The 16,510-nt window shown below is 38.7% G+C and overlaps 2 protein-coding genes across 3 annotated transcripts; both read left to right on the plus strand.

Moving 5' to 3' along the window:
- Nucleotides 1-643: 643 nt before the first annotated feature.
- rhag (Rh associated glycoprotein) lies at nucleotides 644-9,877 on the plus strand. The gene is made up of 10 exons (XM_069717114.1): nucleotides 644-915; nucleotides 5,092-5,275; nucleotides 5,903-6,053; nucleotides 6,158-6,305; nucleotides 6,568-6,734; nucleotides 6,831-6,968; nucleotides 7,561-7,682; nucleotides 7,818-7,891; nucleotides 7,992-8,065; nucleotides 8,379-9,877. Exons 1-10 carry the CDS (start codon nucleotides 738-740, stop codon nucleotides 8,451-8,453), a joined length of 1,311 nt encoding a protein of 436 aa, XP_069573215.1. The 5' UTR covers nucleotides 644-737; the 3' UTR covers nucleotides 8,454-9,877.
- Nucleotides 9,878-10,866: 989 nt separating this feature from the next.
- LOC138631910 (protein FAM133) lies at nucleotides 10,867-16,196 on the plus strand. Of its 2 annotated transcripts, none has more exons than XM_069717105.1 (7): nucleotides 10,867-10,993; nucleotides 12,896-13,031; nucleotides 13,913-14,077; nucleotides 14,238-14,296; nucleotides 14,391-14,480; nucleotides 14,738-14,827; nucleotides 14,907-16,196. In XM_069717105.1, exons 1-7 carry the CDS (start codon nucleotides 10,991-10,993, stop codon nucleotides 14,955-14,957), a joined length of 594 nt encoding a protein of 197 aa, XP_069573206.1. In that variant the 5' UTR covers nucleotides 10,867-10,990; the 3' UTR covers nucleotides 14,958-16,196. The 2 variants fall into 2 exon arrangements, with proteins under 2 accessions (XP_069573206.1, XP_069573208.1); XM_069717107.1 differs by having other exon boundaries at nucleotides 14,394-14,480.
- The last annotated feature ends 314 nt before the right edge of the window (nucleotides 16,197-16,510 follow it).

Raw genomic sequence — 16,510 nt, forward strand, 5'->3', positions numbered from 1 at the left:
CCCAACCAGGAGAGATAATTCAGAAAAATCTCTTTAGAAATTACTTCTGTAATTTCACCTGTAAATGTAAATGCTTTGAGTGCAAGAATTAGTTTATAATTTATAATTATCCTCAGTGTTTTTGTTATTTTTAAAAAAAATTTAAGGTCATGTATCTGAATGTATCAGGGGAACAGTCTTCACTAAAAAAGAGGAACAATGTTCAGCAGAGCAGATAAAAGTGAAACTTCAAAACACTGATAATGTATGAAGGCCATCATATATTTACAGAGTGCGTGAACAATCAATATGACTTGCAAGAGACATTTCTTTTCAAGTGTTTGGACAAATTCTCTGCAACTATTTTAAAGGATCAGTCTGAAGTAAAATGAAGTCAACAAACATAACTTTGACAGTGAAAAATGAGTGGGAAGGAGCAGTCATTAAGTCTTTCTCTCATGTCCGGGTGTCATTACGTTTGTGTTGTGCTTTGTCCCCTCAGCCGTCCACAGAGGAAACCCATCCCTCCTGAGCAAAGCGCACGAGGGGGGTGTTCACCACCGAGGCCCCAGTCTCCTGCCCTGTCATTGGTCACCACAAAACCTGCATCGGTTTAAAACCAGACACCGCTCTCTTCCCTCCCTTCACACAGCACAACCCCTAAAAAAAAGACTGATAGGGAGGGACAGACAGACAGAGCTGGCTGTGTGTGTCTGACTGACTGCTGCGTGAGAGATAACCAGAGAGTTGGTCTCAGGATGCCTGCGTACGCCACCAACATGAGACTGAAGTTCCCCATCTTGGCTTTGGCTTTGGAGATTATCACCATCATCCTGTTTGCAGTGTTTGTGGTCTATGATGATGGGAAAGGTCACGGGCACGATGCACACTCCAATAAGACTGACCATGAAGCTCAACCTATGGACCTCTACCCCAGTAAGTCTACCTGGGGCTGCATGCTCAGGGATGCTCCTCTGCTGGATGCCTCAGTGTTTGGTCACTACTTCTGAAGAGGTTATAAAATACGGATGATCAAGTTGCATCTTTATCATTGACAAGAATTTACCCCGGGGGGGGGGGGGGGGGGGGGAGAGAGAGAGAGAGAGAGAGAGAGAGAGAGAGAGAGAGAGAGAGAGAGAGAGAGAGAGAGAGAGAGAGAGAGAGAGAGAGAGAGAGAGAGAGAGAGAGAGAGAGAGAGAGAGAGAGAGAGAGAGAGAGAGAGAGAGAGAGAGAGAGAGAGAGAGAGAGAGAGAGAGAGAAAAACAGAGAAAATATCTGTGACACCAAAGTTTAAAGTTGTTTCTTAAAAAAAAAAAAAAAAAAAGGATCTAGTATATGAAATTCTCAAATGTCCACACTTTTTCTTTGAAACTTTAAAGTGCTGATTGAGCTGAAAAAGGTCACTTTCTTTCACTGGAATTCTGCTTTAAGGGTATAATTTTGCAATTATTTGCAAACAGAAATAGAAGAGTTTGGAGGTTAATTTCATAGCAGGTCTGCTGAATGCAATAAGAGGAGTCATGGGGTTGCACTCTCATCTGTCTCAAAGTCTATTCAAACACATGCAGCTGAGGAGTCCGGAGGATCCTGCTGGACAAAGTGTCAGGTCTCATACGTAGAGAGGTCACGTGATTTATATTAACAGAGGACAAAGGCAGATGGTAGCTGGAGCAGAAAAATGTTGTTTCTCTGTGGCATTTAACAGTATTGAGCGGTTTCTCCAGTGAAGAGGCTTCTTTGCGTCTTCACCACTTATCTGCAGTAAGATAGCTGTAACAGCTGTACGAATGTCTGCTTGTAATTGGGTGGGGCATGTGTGACCCACAGAGATTAGTTCAGCATTAAGGCTACTTCAGATGGGGTGTTTTAGATATGTACATAGTCTGGCAAGGAGGCATTTCACAATTATTTTGATTTCTTTTTTACCCTTTTTATATTGTGCAACAGCTCATCTGAATATTTCGTGTTTGATATGGTTTCCCCACAAAAAGCTGATGTTACCTTGTTAAAAATTCTCTTTCGTCAAAAATCCATAACATTTTAATCTACAAACGATTTACCCACCGCTGCAAAAGTCTAAAAGTGCCATTAGTTTGTTAATCTCCAAGAGCTAAAACTATGACCACTTAAAACTGCACGACATGAAAAACCATGAGGCAGTTGCGTGCAGAGAGATCACTATCCAACGCATACCAGACACTAGTAATTACAGTTTCAAAGCAAAATATATAAACGGAGTAATGTGGACTAGAACAAAGCAAATCAGTTGTTTGTAAAAAATGTAAATGACAGAAGCAAATTCTGGTTGTCTGCTATGACGATGCGATGCTGAAGTTTCTAATTATATATGACCTTTATTTAACCAGGTAAAATCAATTGAGAACCAATTCTCATTTACAATGATGACCTGTCAGCACAGTCCACTAATTACGACTCTCAGTGAGTAATTTCATCTTAACGAGGAGTTGATATGCAAAATGAAAACTTCAAAGGAAAGGAAGCTTGAAAAACGTAAATAACGATTTATTTTTTTTGCGCTGGTTACATAACTCCTCTCCAGTCTGCACCAACGGTAGATCCTCAGGGGATTCTCTCTTGTCTTGGCTCTCCCAGTTCTTCAGAAGATTACGTGTTACCTAACATCTGGGCGTGGTGCCAGTCGTTGTGGCTGCTTTCCAACTGCATCTCATCCCCATCCTCAAACTCACTAGAAGCCCCCACTACAAGGGAAGCAAGCCTGAGTCATCCAACTGGGAAACAGAGACCGGTCAAACACCGAGTTGGGTGGCAAACAGGTTTTTTTCAAAGGAGCTGTACAGGATGTGAGCTCAACCAGACATCTACATCGTCTCTCTGCTGCACATATCAGTGCTTACAGTTTGAAACACTGATCAGCTCCACTAATAATAAGACTGACAGGATGAGATGAGATGATGAACCCCAGGACATTTTATCTTATCAAAATATTGTATTAACATCTGATTACTACTAACTAAAAAACTGTAAATTATACAACTATACATACAGAGATTCTTCACCTTAGTACATGTGGGTGCGCTTGTGTCTTTACCAAATACCAAAGGATGTGTTAAAAATGTGCTGACATACTGTTTATGCAAATATGGTTTATGAAAGTAGGTGTTGATGAATTTAATCTCCCTCATTATTATCATTCAAAAGCTGCTGCATTTCAAACAGGTACCTACCTTATTTTGTGAGTATTATGTAAATGTGCTCTGAAGTAAACAGCGTTTGAGAGCCGAGTGCTGTAAATACCTCAAATGCAGTAAAGTTTGGGTTATCTGGGGTTTTGAGTTAAAGTTAAAGCCAAAGTACTCCAAACTAAATAACGTGTAACACATAATATTGTCCTATAATGGGATGTTTTGTTAGTTTAACATTTTGGGAAATCTGTTTTCTTGCCAAGAGTCAGATTAGACTGCTGATACCGCTCTCATGTCTGTACGTTAAAGTGATGATCTCGAAAATTTGAATTAATGTCTGTTAAGTTGCTACCTGTTACAGAATGAGTTAACACAGATGTGATTGATCCTGCAGGCCAAAGATAAAAGCCCTTTCATTTGCAGTATTATAAACTAATGAGCTCGGTGTCTGTGGCAGAATTCCAGGAAAAATCGCGGGCAGCGCAAAGTTAGTGACACGTTTCGTTTCCCATCAGCCAGCAGTAGTTGTTCTGACGGAGACGGTACAAACAAACAAAACAGACTCGCTCTTCAACTAACCCACTAATGTCACACAGGCGACAGTTTGGATCAGTGGGAAGTGAAGACCAAGAAACTGCAGCTGCAATTACTGCTTATCGCCACAGGTGCCGCCAAAGACGACAAAACGAAGATCTTCCTGATTGAAACTTGAAACGTGAAGCCACTGCTAGCAGAGGGTTAGCTTAGCTTAGCATAAAGAGTGGAAGCAGGAAAACAGCTGGTCTCACTCTGTTCCAGCTTCTGTAAAACTCAATGTTTAACAGGTTTTACGTGAGTGTAACAATGACATGTTGCCAGACTATATCCTGGCTGGGGGAGGAAAGTCCTGATCGTCTGGCAAACTCACAGTGACAGAAAGACTCCGGAAACAAAATATAACGTGCTAATCTGAGAGTTTCAGAGACTCCAGGAAGACTTTTTTTTTTTTTTTTTACTTTAGACAGTACGGATCGAACCGTTTCCCCATGTTTCCAGTCTTTGTGCTCAGCGAGGTGCCTGTTTTTTATGTCACACACAAACAGAGTGGAATCGGTTCACAAGAAAACGAGTGGACATATTTCTTAAACTGCAGGAGGACCGTTCAATGAAAAAAGCAAGTGTGTCCTGTCTTGACAATAGTGACTATATAAATGCTCATTATGAAATAAGGAAATAAAGGGTATTGTTTCCCAGCCTGCACGTATCTTCACGTTGATGCATTTTCCACATGAGAAGCTCATCATATCAGACTTAAAGGCTTTTGGGAAACAGGAATGCACGTCCTGTCTTGATGATGACTCTACTAGGGAACACGGATGTTCTGCACCAATCCCCCCAAAAGTACCTGGCCTGAGCTCAGGTTGATTTTCTGTGTTCTTACTATTGAGAATACATTGAAAACAACACATGTGGACAATGAAACATTGGACATGATTCAAGTGAATTCCAAATCCTGCAGTATTGTTCCGCCTAACAAGTGGCACCAAGAGATAAGAGTGCGCCAAACATCCCCTCCTCCTGAGACTTCATAGGTTTAAACTTAGTAAGATCATATGCACTTAATAGAAAAGCAGCACAAGGCCACAAATCCATCAGGAACAGCAGCGGTATTTTCCCAGAAAGCCATTCATGGTGTGATTGAATTGCTTTCCCAGCAGGTCACATCTGACAATGCAGCCCTTGTGGAAGGAAATGACTCTTGTGAAGTCGTTTAAACTACAAAGTTAAGAGAGCACCACCGTGACCAGCAGACTCACAGAAAATAGCTGACTTCTTATTGAAGGCAGCATTTTTATCTGATTCAATTTCATGTCCACATTAAGCTGAGGCTTAAGTGGGAAGGTCACAACAAAGCAGGACCCTGTCATTGAACCAGCAGCAGAACTGACCTCCCTTCTCACGTCTCCAGTGTTTCAGGACGTCCACGTCATGATCTTCATCGGCTTCGGGTTCCTGATGACGTTCCTCAAGAGATATGGGTTCAGCAGCGTCGGCATCAACTTGCTCCTGGCCGCCTTCGGCCTGCAGTGGGGCCTCCTCATGCAGGGCATCTGGCACCTGGATGACGGCAAGATCAAAATCAACATCTTCAAGTATGACACCTGGATTAACATTGATGTAGTTAAATACACAGGAATATGTGAAAGTCATTGACATGGGTGGATTTAAAAATATTGCCATGAATAGCATTTTTTTTTTATTATTATTGACTTCATACAGAGTGCAGCAAACAAAAACAAAAAAATCAAATCAATGTTGGTGTGAGCCTCTGACAGAGCATCAGTTCTCCTCGGTACACTTTTTCTTGTTATGTAGGTTGTTCCTAGTATCTTGAAGAACTTGCCACAGTTCCTGAGGATTAGTTTGTCTGACTGTCTTCTGCCGGACTGACTTCATTATGTTTAGATCATGGCTCTGTGGAGGTCGTACCACCTCCTGCACGGCTCCTTGTTCTTCATGTCACTGAAGATAGCTCTTCATGTCCCTGGCTGTCTGTTAGGGTCGTTATCAGAATGAATTTGTGGTCTTGCTGTTGGTTTTGTTTGACTGATGATCTAAACACAACACAGCACTTTACATTGCCACTTTGTAGTACTCAATAAACCAAAAACTTGCCCGGTTTCCTGCTGAGTACCTCTGATAGATCACTTTACGTTGAGGAAGGTTGGGTTACAGTTATTTTGGTTTGCCTAATGACTTGTTTTTTTCCTCTCCTGCAGAATAATCAACGCAGACTTCAGCACAGCAACAGTCCTGATCTCCTTCGGTGCCGTTCTGGGTAAAACCAGCCCTGTGCAGCTCCTCATCATGACCGTACTGGAGATCACCATCTTCTCCATCAATGAGCATCTGGTGGCAGAAATTCTCGGCGTGAGTTCACAATGACACGACAAACTAATTCTGTGCATTAAAACATTCACTAACACGACTTTATTAACCATTGCTGTGGGTCTGTGTCACCTTCTCTTGAACAGGCTAATGATGTTGGAGCATCCATGATCATCCATGCTTTTGGAGCCTACTTTGGCTTGGCGGTGGCTCGAGTACTTTACCGACCAGGCTTAAGAAACGGACATGAGAACGATGGCTCTGTTTACCACTCTGATCTCTTTGCTATGATCGGTGAGAGACAGTTACACTTTAAACTTATTTAATATATTAATCCTGTGTTTATAGTGGTGATGTGCCGTTTTGGCTGTAATTTTCCTTCTGATTCATCACTGGCTTCCAGCACATGTATGCCACCTAGTGGACACGAATAGCCATGATTGAGCAATATTGACCTGAACTGTGCATCAATTCTGTTCTGTAAAAATTTGCGCTAACACCAACCAACTTGTGATTTAACGTGAATGAATGTTTTCTTCATCACCGTCTTCTACAGGAACCGTCTTCCTGTGGATGTTCTGGCCCAGCTTTAACTCGGCCATCGCTGACCCGGGCTTCACCCAGCTCACCGCGGTCATCAACACCTACCTCTCCTTGGCTACCTGTGTGATGTCTGCCTACGCCATCTCCAGCCTCGTGGAGCACAAAGGAAAACTGGACATGGTTAGGCAGCTGTCCTCTGATATTTACAATAGCACAAATTTAAAAACGTCAATTTAGTCAAAATACTTTGTTTTGATTTTACATCTTTCTCTGTAGGTGCACATTCAGAATGCTACTTTAGCCGGTGGTGTTGCCGTGGGAACATGTGCTGACATGAACATCGGGCCATTTGGGGCCATGCTGATTGGATTTGTAGCTGGCATCATCTCTACCCTGGGCTTCAAGTTCCTCAGTGTGAGTTGAAAAAAAGAAAAGAAGAACAATAAAGTGGCCTCAATATATAGATAGTTTTGATTAATATTTTATTACTATTAAGTAATTAACCTCTTAAACTTTAGGTTGTGTTTTGAAAATTCCACCTAAAAAAGTGTTCCCAAAATCAGTCACAGCTCCATAACTGAGGCCAAAACAAACCCACACATGACAAAATATTTAACTACAACGTGTGTCCTTATCTTAACATCCAGGCCAGACGGAGATCTGAAGAACTCGACCAAATTTGATGCAACACAAACACAAGAAATGCTGCATCCATTTCAGTCATAGTCGTACGAGTAGGCCTCTTCATTCAATACACCGCGCTCTGCACGCTTTTAAAAAGAAGTTGTCAAGCGTCAGACAAATCTGCAACATTTTTGTTTTCGGCTTCTCAAATAAGTGAATATTTTGTTGCAAAACACTTGATACTCAACTAAAAAAAGGACTATTAGCCAAAAATATCAATATCGAGATGGAATCTGGCATATTTAAGCAAAAATGTCAAATCAAAATGTGTTTTTCACCTTATAAACAGAGTCAGTTAGTTGCTCTTTTCCCTCCTCTGTAGCCCATCCTGGCATCTAACCTGGGCATCCAGGACACCTGCGGTGTCCACAATCTGCACGGCATGCCAGGCATCCTGGGCGGACTGGCTGGTATAGTGGCTGTGGCTTTGGGGAAGAAAGATGGGTAAATATTATGATAATATAAATGCATATAAAAAATAAACACAACCATAACTATAATGAAGCCTCTATGTAATTGTATGCTTCATTTAAATGCCAGCTCTTACAATCCTGTCTCCCCTCCTTTCTTCCTCTTCAGAGGTGATCCTGCCATGCAAGCTGCTGCCTTGGCTTCATCCCTCGGCTTCGCTTTGGTTGGTGGTGCTGTTACAGGTGGGTGGTCGAAATGAAAAGTAAAACCCTAAGTGTGGCCTTATGATTTAAGCAAAAGAGCAAAATCTGAGTGATCAAACAATTCATTTTGTTCTTCAAGGTTTAATAATGAAGCTGCCGATCTGGGGACAGCCTCCAGACCAGAACTGTTTCGATGACTCTATTTACTGGGAGGTAAGAAATCCCGCTCCTCATAAATATCATCTCCAGCATCTGACTGTCGAGCATTACAAGTGACAGATGCTGATCCATGTGTGTTTGAGTTATTAAATCACGGGTTTGGGGAATTTATCAGATAGATGTGGTTTACGGCATCAGGATGAACAAAATTATATCAGACAGGTTTTAATTCACAGAAAAACTCTTTTTTTTCTTTTTTTTTTTTTTACCCCTTTGCTGGTAAACTCTATAGAAATATATCTATTTGTGTAATTTAGGACTGTTTCACAGTGCTACAGAGAAATAATTTGTATTGCCCGTTCTCCAGGTTCCTGAGGAGGAGGAAGACAACGAGGAGAGCTTGGCTCACGCAGATCACTCAAAGAACAAAGCAGAAGCTTAAATTACAGCCCACCGTCCCCTCAGCAAGAAATAAAGAAGTAAAGGATTAACATTTAGCTACACCGTGTCCGCAATTTGTCAGTTACATTAATATGATTTGGAAAAAAAAAAAAAAAGTTTACAAAAACAGGGTGCTCAGTTGAGACTATTTTGTGAACAACGATATCTACACAGGATATTTTCTATTCATAGTACAGTTTAAATTTGTAATTAGGAAGGACACAAAGATTTACAGACTAAAAAACACACACGAGTAACTGTGTTCTAAGAATTGTTCGCGTAAAGATTTGGTTAATCCAAGATACACAAAGACAAAAAACTTCAGGGATTTTTTTTTTTTTTACACTGAAAGTTTTGATGAATAACTACAGTATTCGAGAACCACTATACAAACACAGTGGGCCACTGCACAGCGTCACTGCTGATACTACCTGTATAAGCTTTTCTTTATGTAATTTTATATCCTAAACATCATAAAAGCATGTTTTTAAGCTATTACTATAGTGTGTATTTTACTTCATAATGTTTTTTACATTTCCGTATGCATTTCTTCTGCTGACGCTTAAGCCAAAGATAAATAGGTGAGCTGGGCTTTGATGTGCTGCTTCGCATTACCTCACTGGAGCCCAGTCCTTATACGAGGAGTCAGAGTCATACTGTGTGAAAGCAGCAGCGTGGCTCTGACGTGGGCAGGGATAGTCGCATAATGTTCCTGTAACTAATGAACCTCTGAGTTTCTCATCTTCTTCTACTTCCAAGCATTTTCTATCTTTCTGAGGGCAGCTGTACACATTAGCATTGGATTAGCTGTCACTGGGCAAGCTGGTGTTTGTGTTTTATTCTGTTTCCTATTTACAGCAAATGTATTCTCACATGTTTGTTTTTTTTAGACTAATCGACATGGTCAGTTTTATCAAAGCTAAAAAAAAAAAACTGGTACTGAATGTTTTTCAGATATCTTTCAAGGAATTTAACAGAAACTAACATGCTCATACGAGGTGCAAATAAGGCAATAAACTAACTTTTAGCATTTTCACTGCACTATTACATGCATCACTTTTCTCTGACGGTGAGTTATTGTTATATTTTGCTTGTCTGAGTTTTTGAAGAGTCACAGGTGCAACAAACCTCCTGTGTATATCACAGGATTCGGGCTCGCTCACTCCTCTCATCATTGTTTTAAGCTGTATGGCGGTGAAGTGTTGGATGACAGGTTTTTCGTGTTTAACATGAAAACAGGACTGAGAGCTGGATGAAATTGACTACAAAAAAAAAGAGTTAATCAATGATATTCTGGTTTGTCAAATGATTTACGATGTCCAGAAGAGAGACGCATCAAGATTTTGTATTTTTATACAGTGTGCGTATGCTTTTATTTGTATAATATACTAATACTGTCATAATAAATGTTTTTGTACAATACAAGAGTTTATATGGTCTTTTTTTTTTTAAACAGTGTTAACAAAACAACAGTAACAACAACAATGTAAGTATATATATATATATGGCAGTTATTTTAACCATCTTACATTTTATTATAACTTGGCACAGTTTTGAGGTAAATTAAGACTGATGAAGTCTGGTCAGGCCTTTAAAATAGTGGCATCTGTGGTTTTGAAAGAAATTTCCCTTATTCTATTGAAACCTTCAGGATGTAATTTCTCGTGTAGCGCCATCATGTGGTAAAACTTCCACTTTGGCCCATACCTGCTAAATCAGCCCCCTCTAAACTTTAGATCTAGATTAGTGGAGACCATTTTTACCACTTTCTCACATTTTAAAGACAAAACAGCTCATCGTTTAATCAAGAACACAACAGATTATTAGATAAAGTGAAAAATAAATTGCAATATGCCGGGAATATATTTAAGTAATAAACTCAGCTTCATTAACATTAATTCCACAAGTAGATCACTGACAAGTTTATTTTGAACCTGTACAAAGTTGCACATAATGACAAAATGTTTGTTTGTTATCATTTAGGCTAACATGGACGAGAAATGCTTAAAGTGCGAAGCAAAAATAAAAAGCTATTACAAAGCTTTGTTTGCTAAAACACTTGATGAAAGTAGGATTTGCTGCAAGGTGGTTTAATTTGACTGCGTCAGCTTCAGCCAGGTGAATCCTCAAGACTAGTCTTGAGATTACTCGCTTTCAGCAGGCAGCTAAATATTAAACCGGCTTTTAAAAACCCTCCGCGAGTATTATATCTATTTGTATCGTGTAGTTTATAACTTTAACTTACTTGTTTAAAATGTTGTGATCGAGAAAACAGCAGTCGACCACAGGTGGTGTTGGGTGTAGTTCAACTCATTCGCCACTCGGGGCGCTGTGTTCACTACCTGCCGCTCTCGCGCCTTGTTTTGAAAGTAGCTCGCAGCGGTGCATCATGGGATTCAAAATGTCTCCTAAGACAGCTAACTATTGCTATATTACTGGAGATCACAGTGACTCAATGTCCACTTTACCTCCTTTTTCTTAACCAGTGGTTGTTGTGTTTGTAAATATCTGGTACATTAACTACATTTTGCTTTCGCTATGGTGAGTACAGAAGCTCTTCCTTCGCTGACGCTGTTTATTCACGTGTAAATGCGGGTTTTAGCTTTAGCTCCGTCAACGTAGCTCTGTTATTCTGACGTGAACAACAGAAACGAACCGAACTTCTGAACGAACCTTTTTATTATCTTCTGTTGTTGTTTACGTGTTTGAGAGGTGCTTCGTGTTTGTAACTTTGACTGGAAAACCTTTTCCAGAAGCTCCAATCAGACGGAAGAGAAACCGCGTTTCAAACAAACAAACAAACAAACAAACAAACATCATTTATTCCTGTTTCTATTTATCCCTGTTTCTATTTATCTCTGTTTCTATTGATTCCTGTTTCTATTGATTCCTGTTTCTATTGATCCCTGTTTCTATTTATCTCTGTTTCTATTTATTCCTGTTTCTATTGATCCTGTTTCTATTGATTCTATTTATCTCTGTTTTCTATTTATTTATCTCTGTTTCTATTTATCTCTGTTTCTATTTATCTCTGTTTCTATTTATCTCTGTTTCTATTTATCTCTGTTTCTATTTATCTCTGTTTCTATTTATCTCTGTTTCTATTTATCTCTGTTTCTATTTATTCCTGTTTCTATTTATCTCTGTTTCTATTTATCTCTGTTTCTATTTATCTCTGTTTCTATTTATCTCTGTTTCTATTTATCCCTGTTTCTATTTATCTCTGTTTCTATTTATCCCTGTTTCTATTTATCTCTGTTTCTATTTATCTCTGTTTCTATTTATCTCTGTTTCTATTTATTTATTCCTGTTTCTATTTATCCCTGTTTCTATTTATCTGTTTCTATTTATCTCTGTTTCTATTTATTTATCTCTGTTTCTATTTATTCCTGTTTCTATTTATCCCTGTTTCTATTTATCTCTGTTTCTATTTATCTCTGTTTCTATTTATCTCTGTTTCTATTTATTCCTGTTTCTATTTATTCCTGTTTCTATTTATCTCTGTTTCTATTTATCTCTGTTTCTATTTATCTCTGTTTCTATTTATTCCTGTTTCTATTTATCCCTGTTTCTATTTATCTCTGTTTCTATTTATCTCTGTTTCTATTTATCTCTGTTTCTATTTATTCCTGTTTCTATTTATCCCTGTTTCTATTTATCTGTTTCTATTTATCTCTGTTTCTATTTATTCCTGTTTCTATTTATCTCCTGTTTCTATTTATCTCTGTTTCTATTTATCTCTGTTTCTATTTATCTCTGTTTCTATTTATTCCTGTTTCTATTTATCCCTGTTTCTATTTATCTCTGTTTCTATTTATCTCTGTTTCTATTTATCTCTGTTTCTATTTATTCCTGTTTCTATTTATCTCTGTTTCTATTTATCCCTGTTTCTATTTATCTCTGTTTCTATTTATTCCTGTTTCTATTTATCCCTGTTTCTATTTATTCCTGTTTCTATTTATCCCTGTTTCTATTTATCTCTGTTTCTATTTATCCCTGTTTCTATTTATCCCTGTTTCTATTTATTCCTGTTTCTATTTATTCCTGTTTCTATTTATCCCTGTTTCTATTTATTCCTGTTTCTATTTATCTCTGTTTCTATTTATCCCTGTTTCTATTTATTCCTGTTTCTATTTATCCCTGTTTCTATTTATCTCTGTTTCTATTTATCCCTGTTTCTATTTATTCCTGTTTCTATTTATTCCTGTTTCTATTTTTTATCTCTGTTTCTATTTTTATTCCTGTTTCTATTTATTCCTGTTTTTATTTATTCCTGTTTCTATTTATCCCTGTTTCTATTTATCCCTGTTTCTATTTATCCCTGTTTCTATTTATCTCTGTTTCTATTTATTCCTGTTTCTATTTATCCCTGTTTCTATTTATTCCTGTTTCTATTTATCCCTGTTTCTATTTATCCCTGTTTCTATTTATTCCTGTTTCTAGTCCATGAAAGCGGAGTGCCGAGTGTCCAGCTCCACCTCCGGAGTGTCCAGCTCCACCTCTGGAGTGTCCAGCTCCACCTCCCGGGTGTCCAGCTCCACCTCGGGGACAGATGAAAGGAGGAGATCCAGGAGCAGAGGTGAGATGACCTTCGTCTTTCTGTCCTCATCTTCACTACTGAAGAGTTTCAGCCTTAATTAGATTTGTATTAAAGCTCAATGAAGCTTCACATCATGATTAAAGGAAAGATCTGCACGATGAAATCAACCCGACGTGATTGTTTAATAAATAAATCCTCCTGATGTTGTTGTTTTTTTTGCAAACATTATCAACAAAAGTGGCCGATTTGTCGGTTTGTGAATATTACAGCTGAACAACATCATCGGTGCCCCAAAACATTTCTGGATTTTGAACATACATTTAATATAACAACGATATTTCGCTGATCAAAAAGCAGTGAAAAGTATTTTCTTTCTTCTTTTTGTTTTATTTATTGTTCTTAACGACTAACTCATCTTTATCTGCAAAAACTGTGATATTGCTGAGTAAACTCAGATCTGGTGTCAGGAAGGAGAACCACTGAGACGGACTAAAGTCAGCGTTAAACTCAGATCCGAATCACACATGGAAGAACATAATAACATTTGACCTCCTGCTTCAATGTAAATACAGATAACTGCTTTCCGCTGTATGTACAAGAGTTTAAAATCAATCCGTTCCATATTTTAAATTACAGTGTGTTTTGGCAGGTGTTAATTAAATTGACAAATTTGCATTACGCAGCCATATCTTATCTCGCTTCCAGACACTGTTAATACAGGCTGCATTTATATTGTTTAAAAATGTACTGCATATGCAGCACTCTAAATTTGGCTTATAGGGTTTATATGATATTGGCTTCTACTGTTCAGGCTGTCTGTCACAGGATGTGTGTGTATGCGTCATACTAAAAATGGATTCAATCACTGGGATGTTATTTTTATAATTTTTAAAAGTGTCTCTTTATGTCTGTTTTTTTAGGAAGAGAAAAAGGGAAACGGAAACGAAGCCGCAGTAGATCTTCCTCATCATCCTCCTCCAGTTCATCATCCTCATCTTCATCCTCATCGTCCTCGTCCTCGTCCTCGTCCTCTTCAGGTTCATCACACTCATCCAGCCGCAGTCGAAGTAGCTCGAGCAGCAGTGGTAAGTAGATTAAAAGTCTCAAACACAGTTAAGAATCCGTTTGAACTTTGTTTGCGATCCAATTAATTTCTCCTGAGATGCTTTTTTGGGGGGGATTTTTTTTTTTAATCACAGCACTAATATTGGTGGATAGATTTGACTCTTTTCTTATTGTTTTTAGGCTCTCGCAGTAAATCCAGGAAGGAGTCAAAGAAACGGAAAAAGGAGAAATACAAAAAAGTAATTTTCCACATGTTTAGTTTCTTGCTTCAACGATTTTTTTTTTTAAAGTCTTCACAGAAAACTGAATTTAACTTATTGTGTTCTGAACCAGAAGGGGAAGAAAGAGAAGCGTCATAAACGTAAAAAAGACAAGAAAGCAAAAGGAGGCGAGGAAAACTCGGGACCTGTACAGATCTCCAAGGTAGCCGAACATTCAGTAACAGTTAATTCGTGTTCCCATTTGACTGGCAATGGTTTTTTTTCTTGCATAGATGTTTTTCAACTGTCTTTATCAGTATATCTCTATATTATTTCCTTTACTACTGTTTTTGTCAGTCAAAACCTGCTAATATGATGTGAATATGATATTTAATGTGGCACACATTAGGCTGTTTGTCACAGGCTAATTATGCAATTTTGCTTGTAGCCCCTTTAAACTTAAATTATTTTTTCTTTCAGTATTTGAAGGACAGGAAAAAAGGCAAGTACAGCATGATTTCAGGGAAGAAAATCAAGATGAAAGTAAAGAAGTCAAAGAAAGACAAGCAGGTAATCCGACCTTTTTGTGAAGTGAGTCTGTGAACCGATTGTTTATTGCCTTGACTGACAAGCACTTTATTTGTTCCAGCGAGATAAAAATAGAGCAGAACTTCTGGAGTTCTTGAATTCTACCCTGTGACGCCACTGTGGACACCAGTCCTGTGGGTCGGGCACGGTCACGTCAGCAGAAGTCAGGGAACAACAACTCAGCTTCCCTGGAGAATAAAAATGAAGAGTTTCCTGAGAAAGAGAGGATGAATATGACCACAGACGGGCAGCACCAAGCTGGATGGAGTAAAGGAGCTGTTGTCATCAGCCAGGTGAGGTGCTTTCAGGCCACATGTTTACCATGCAGCTGTGCAGGTGGCCAATTCTTCAACTTAGTCTGATGGCTTTTTTGATGTCGGAAGTGTTCAAGAGGAGCAGTGTCGTTCACTGTTTTATCTGTGGCCAACTAGATCAGATGTAAATGAAAATTGGTGACCTGCCAGCCACTGACTTCTCAACTTTGCTTGTGGTTTGAAAATGTCACCGCTGCAAAAGAGTACTCCACCGATAAAGACTCGCTAAGGACGGTTCAAAAAAAAAAAAAAAAAAAAATCTCGACGGCTCAATTAGAATCAAACTGATAGTCGTACATCATACGTTCTTCTTCCTTGTCTGAAAATGGTTCCAACATTACCCACAATGCAACTGGAGTTGGGTCAGAGTTTTATGTGTACTCAGCTAGTCGTGGCTAATGCTTGGAGCTTCATGTATAGAGCGGGAGCGAGCTACAGAGGCTTCATGCATCCAGATTTTTTTCATTTTCAAACTTTTAGATTTCAGAAAACCAACACCGACCCAAGTGAAGTACATTTATCGGACTTCGTGGAGCTTCGGGGTTTTTTTTTTCACATTTGCAGCAGTTTTCCTCAAGATCTGTAAACGGACTGTGATGTGTAAAATCAGTTCCTCTTTTAAGTTTTAGTTTGCTAATTTAATGCTGGATGTATCATTCATGTCAACCCTTACAACATTTAGGAATACCCATACATTCATTTTTTGTAAATAACTGATCTTTATGTTTCCACATTATATCCCGGCTGTAGGAACCAGTTTTGTCTGTATGTTCTGAAATCATACCTTTTAATGTACATTATGTTTAAAATAACAATCGTCTCTGTGTTGTTTAATGATTACTGTCTGTCTTATTCATAACATTTCTTCTCCCTATTTCATTTGACTAAATTGAAATATAAAATGCGGTCACTGTTAGTCCCCCTTGTATGAAACCAGTTGAAAGCTTCATATGGATGATGGAAGCAAACCTTTTGTGTCCTGTTGAAATTTGCTGTGACAAAAAGAAAAGAAACGGCGATTAACCTGCTGGAAAGATTTTATTTTGATATGTTTCATTTAAAAAGATCTGGCAACACTCAATGTTTTTTTTTTCTTTGATGCCTCCTGTCCAATAAAGAGCGGGAGGAAAGCTTTCGGTTTGCTGACCTTGGAAGATGAATTATGCTGCGGTGTCCTTGTGTGCTGTGGAGAGTGTGACTCACCCTCTGAATGATGTTAAAGTGGACTGTTTGTTTTCGGACTATATTTCTCCGTGTGTAAGGTTTAGACAGAAATGTCATGCAAAACATTCACCTCACGGGTCCTGTTGTGAAGTTCGATCGAACAACCCTTTTATCCAGCAACAAGAAA

The sequence above is a fragment of the Brachyistius frenatus genome, unplaced genomic scaffold, assembly GCF_029030835.1.
Source record: "Brachyistius frenatus isolate BFR_SWC_R1_liver_20210118 unplaced genomic scaffold, ASM2903083v1 Contig_169, whole genome shotgun sequence".
Classification (NCBI taxonomy): Eukaryota; Metazoa; Chordata; class Actinopteri; family Embiotocidae; genus Brachyistius; species Brachyistius frenatus.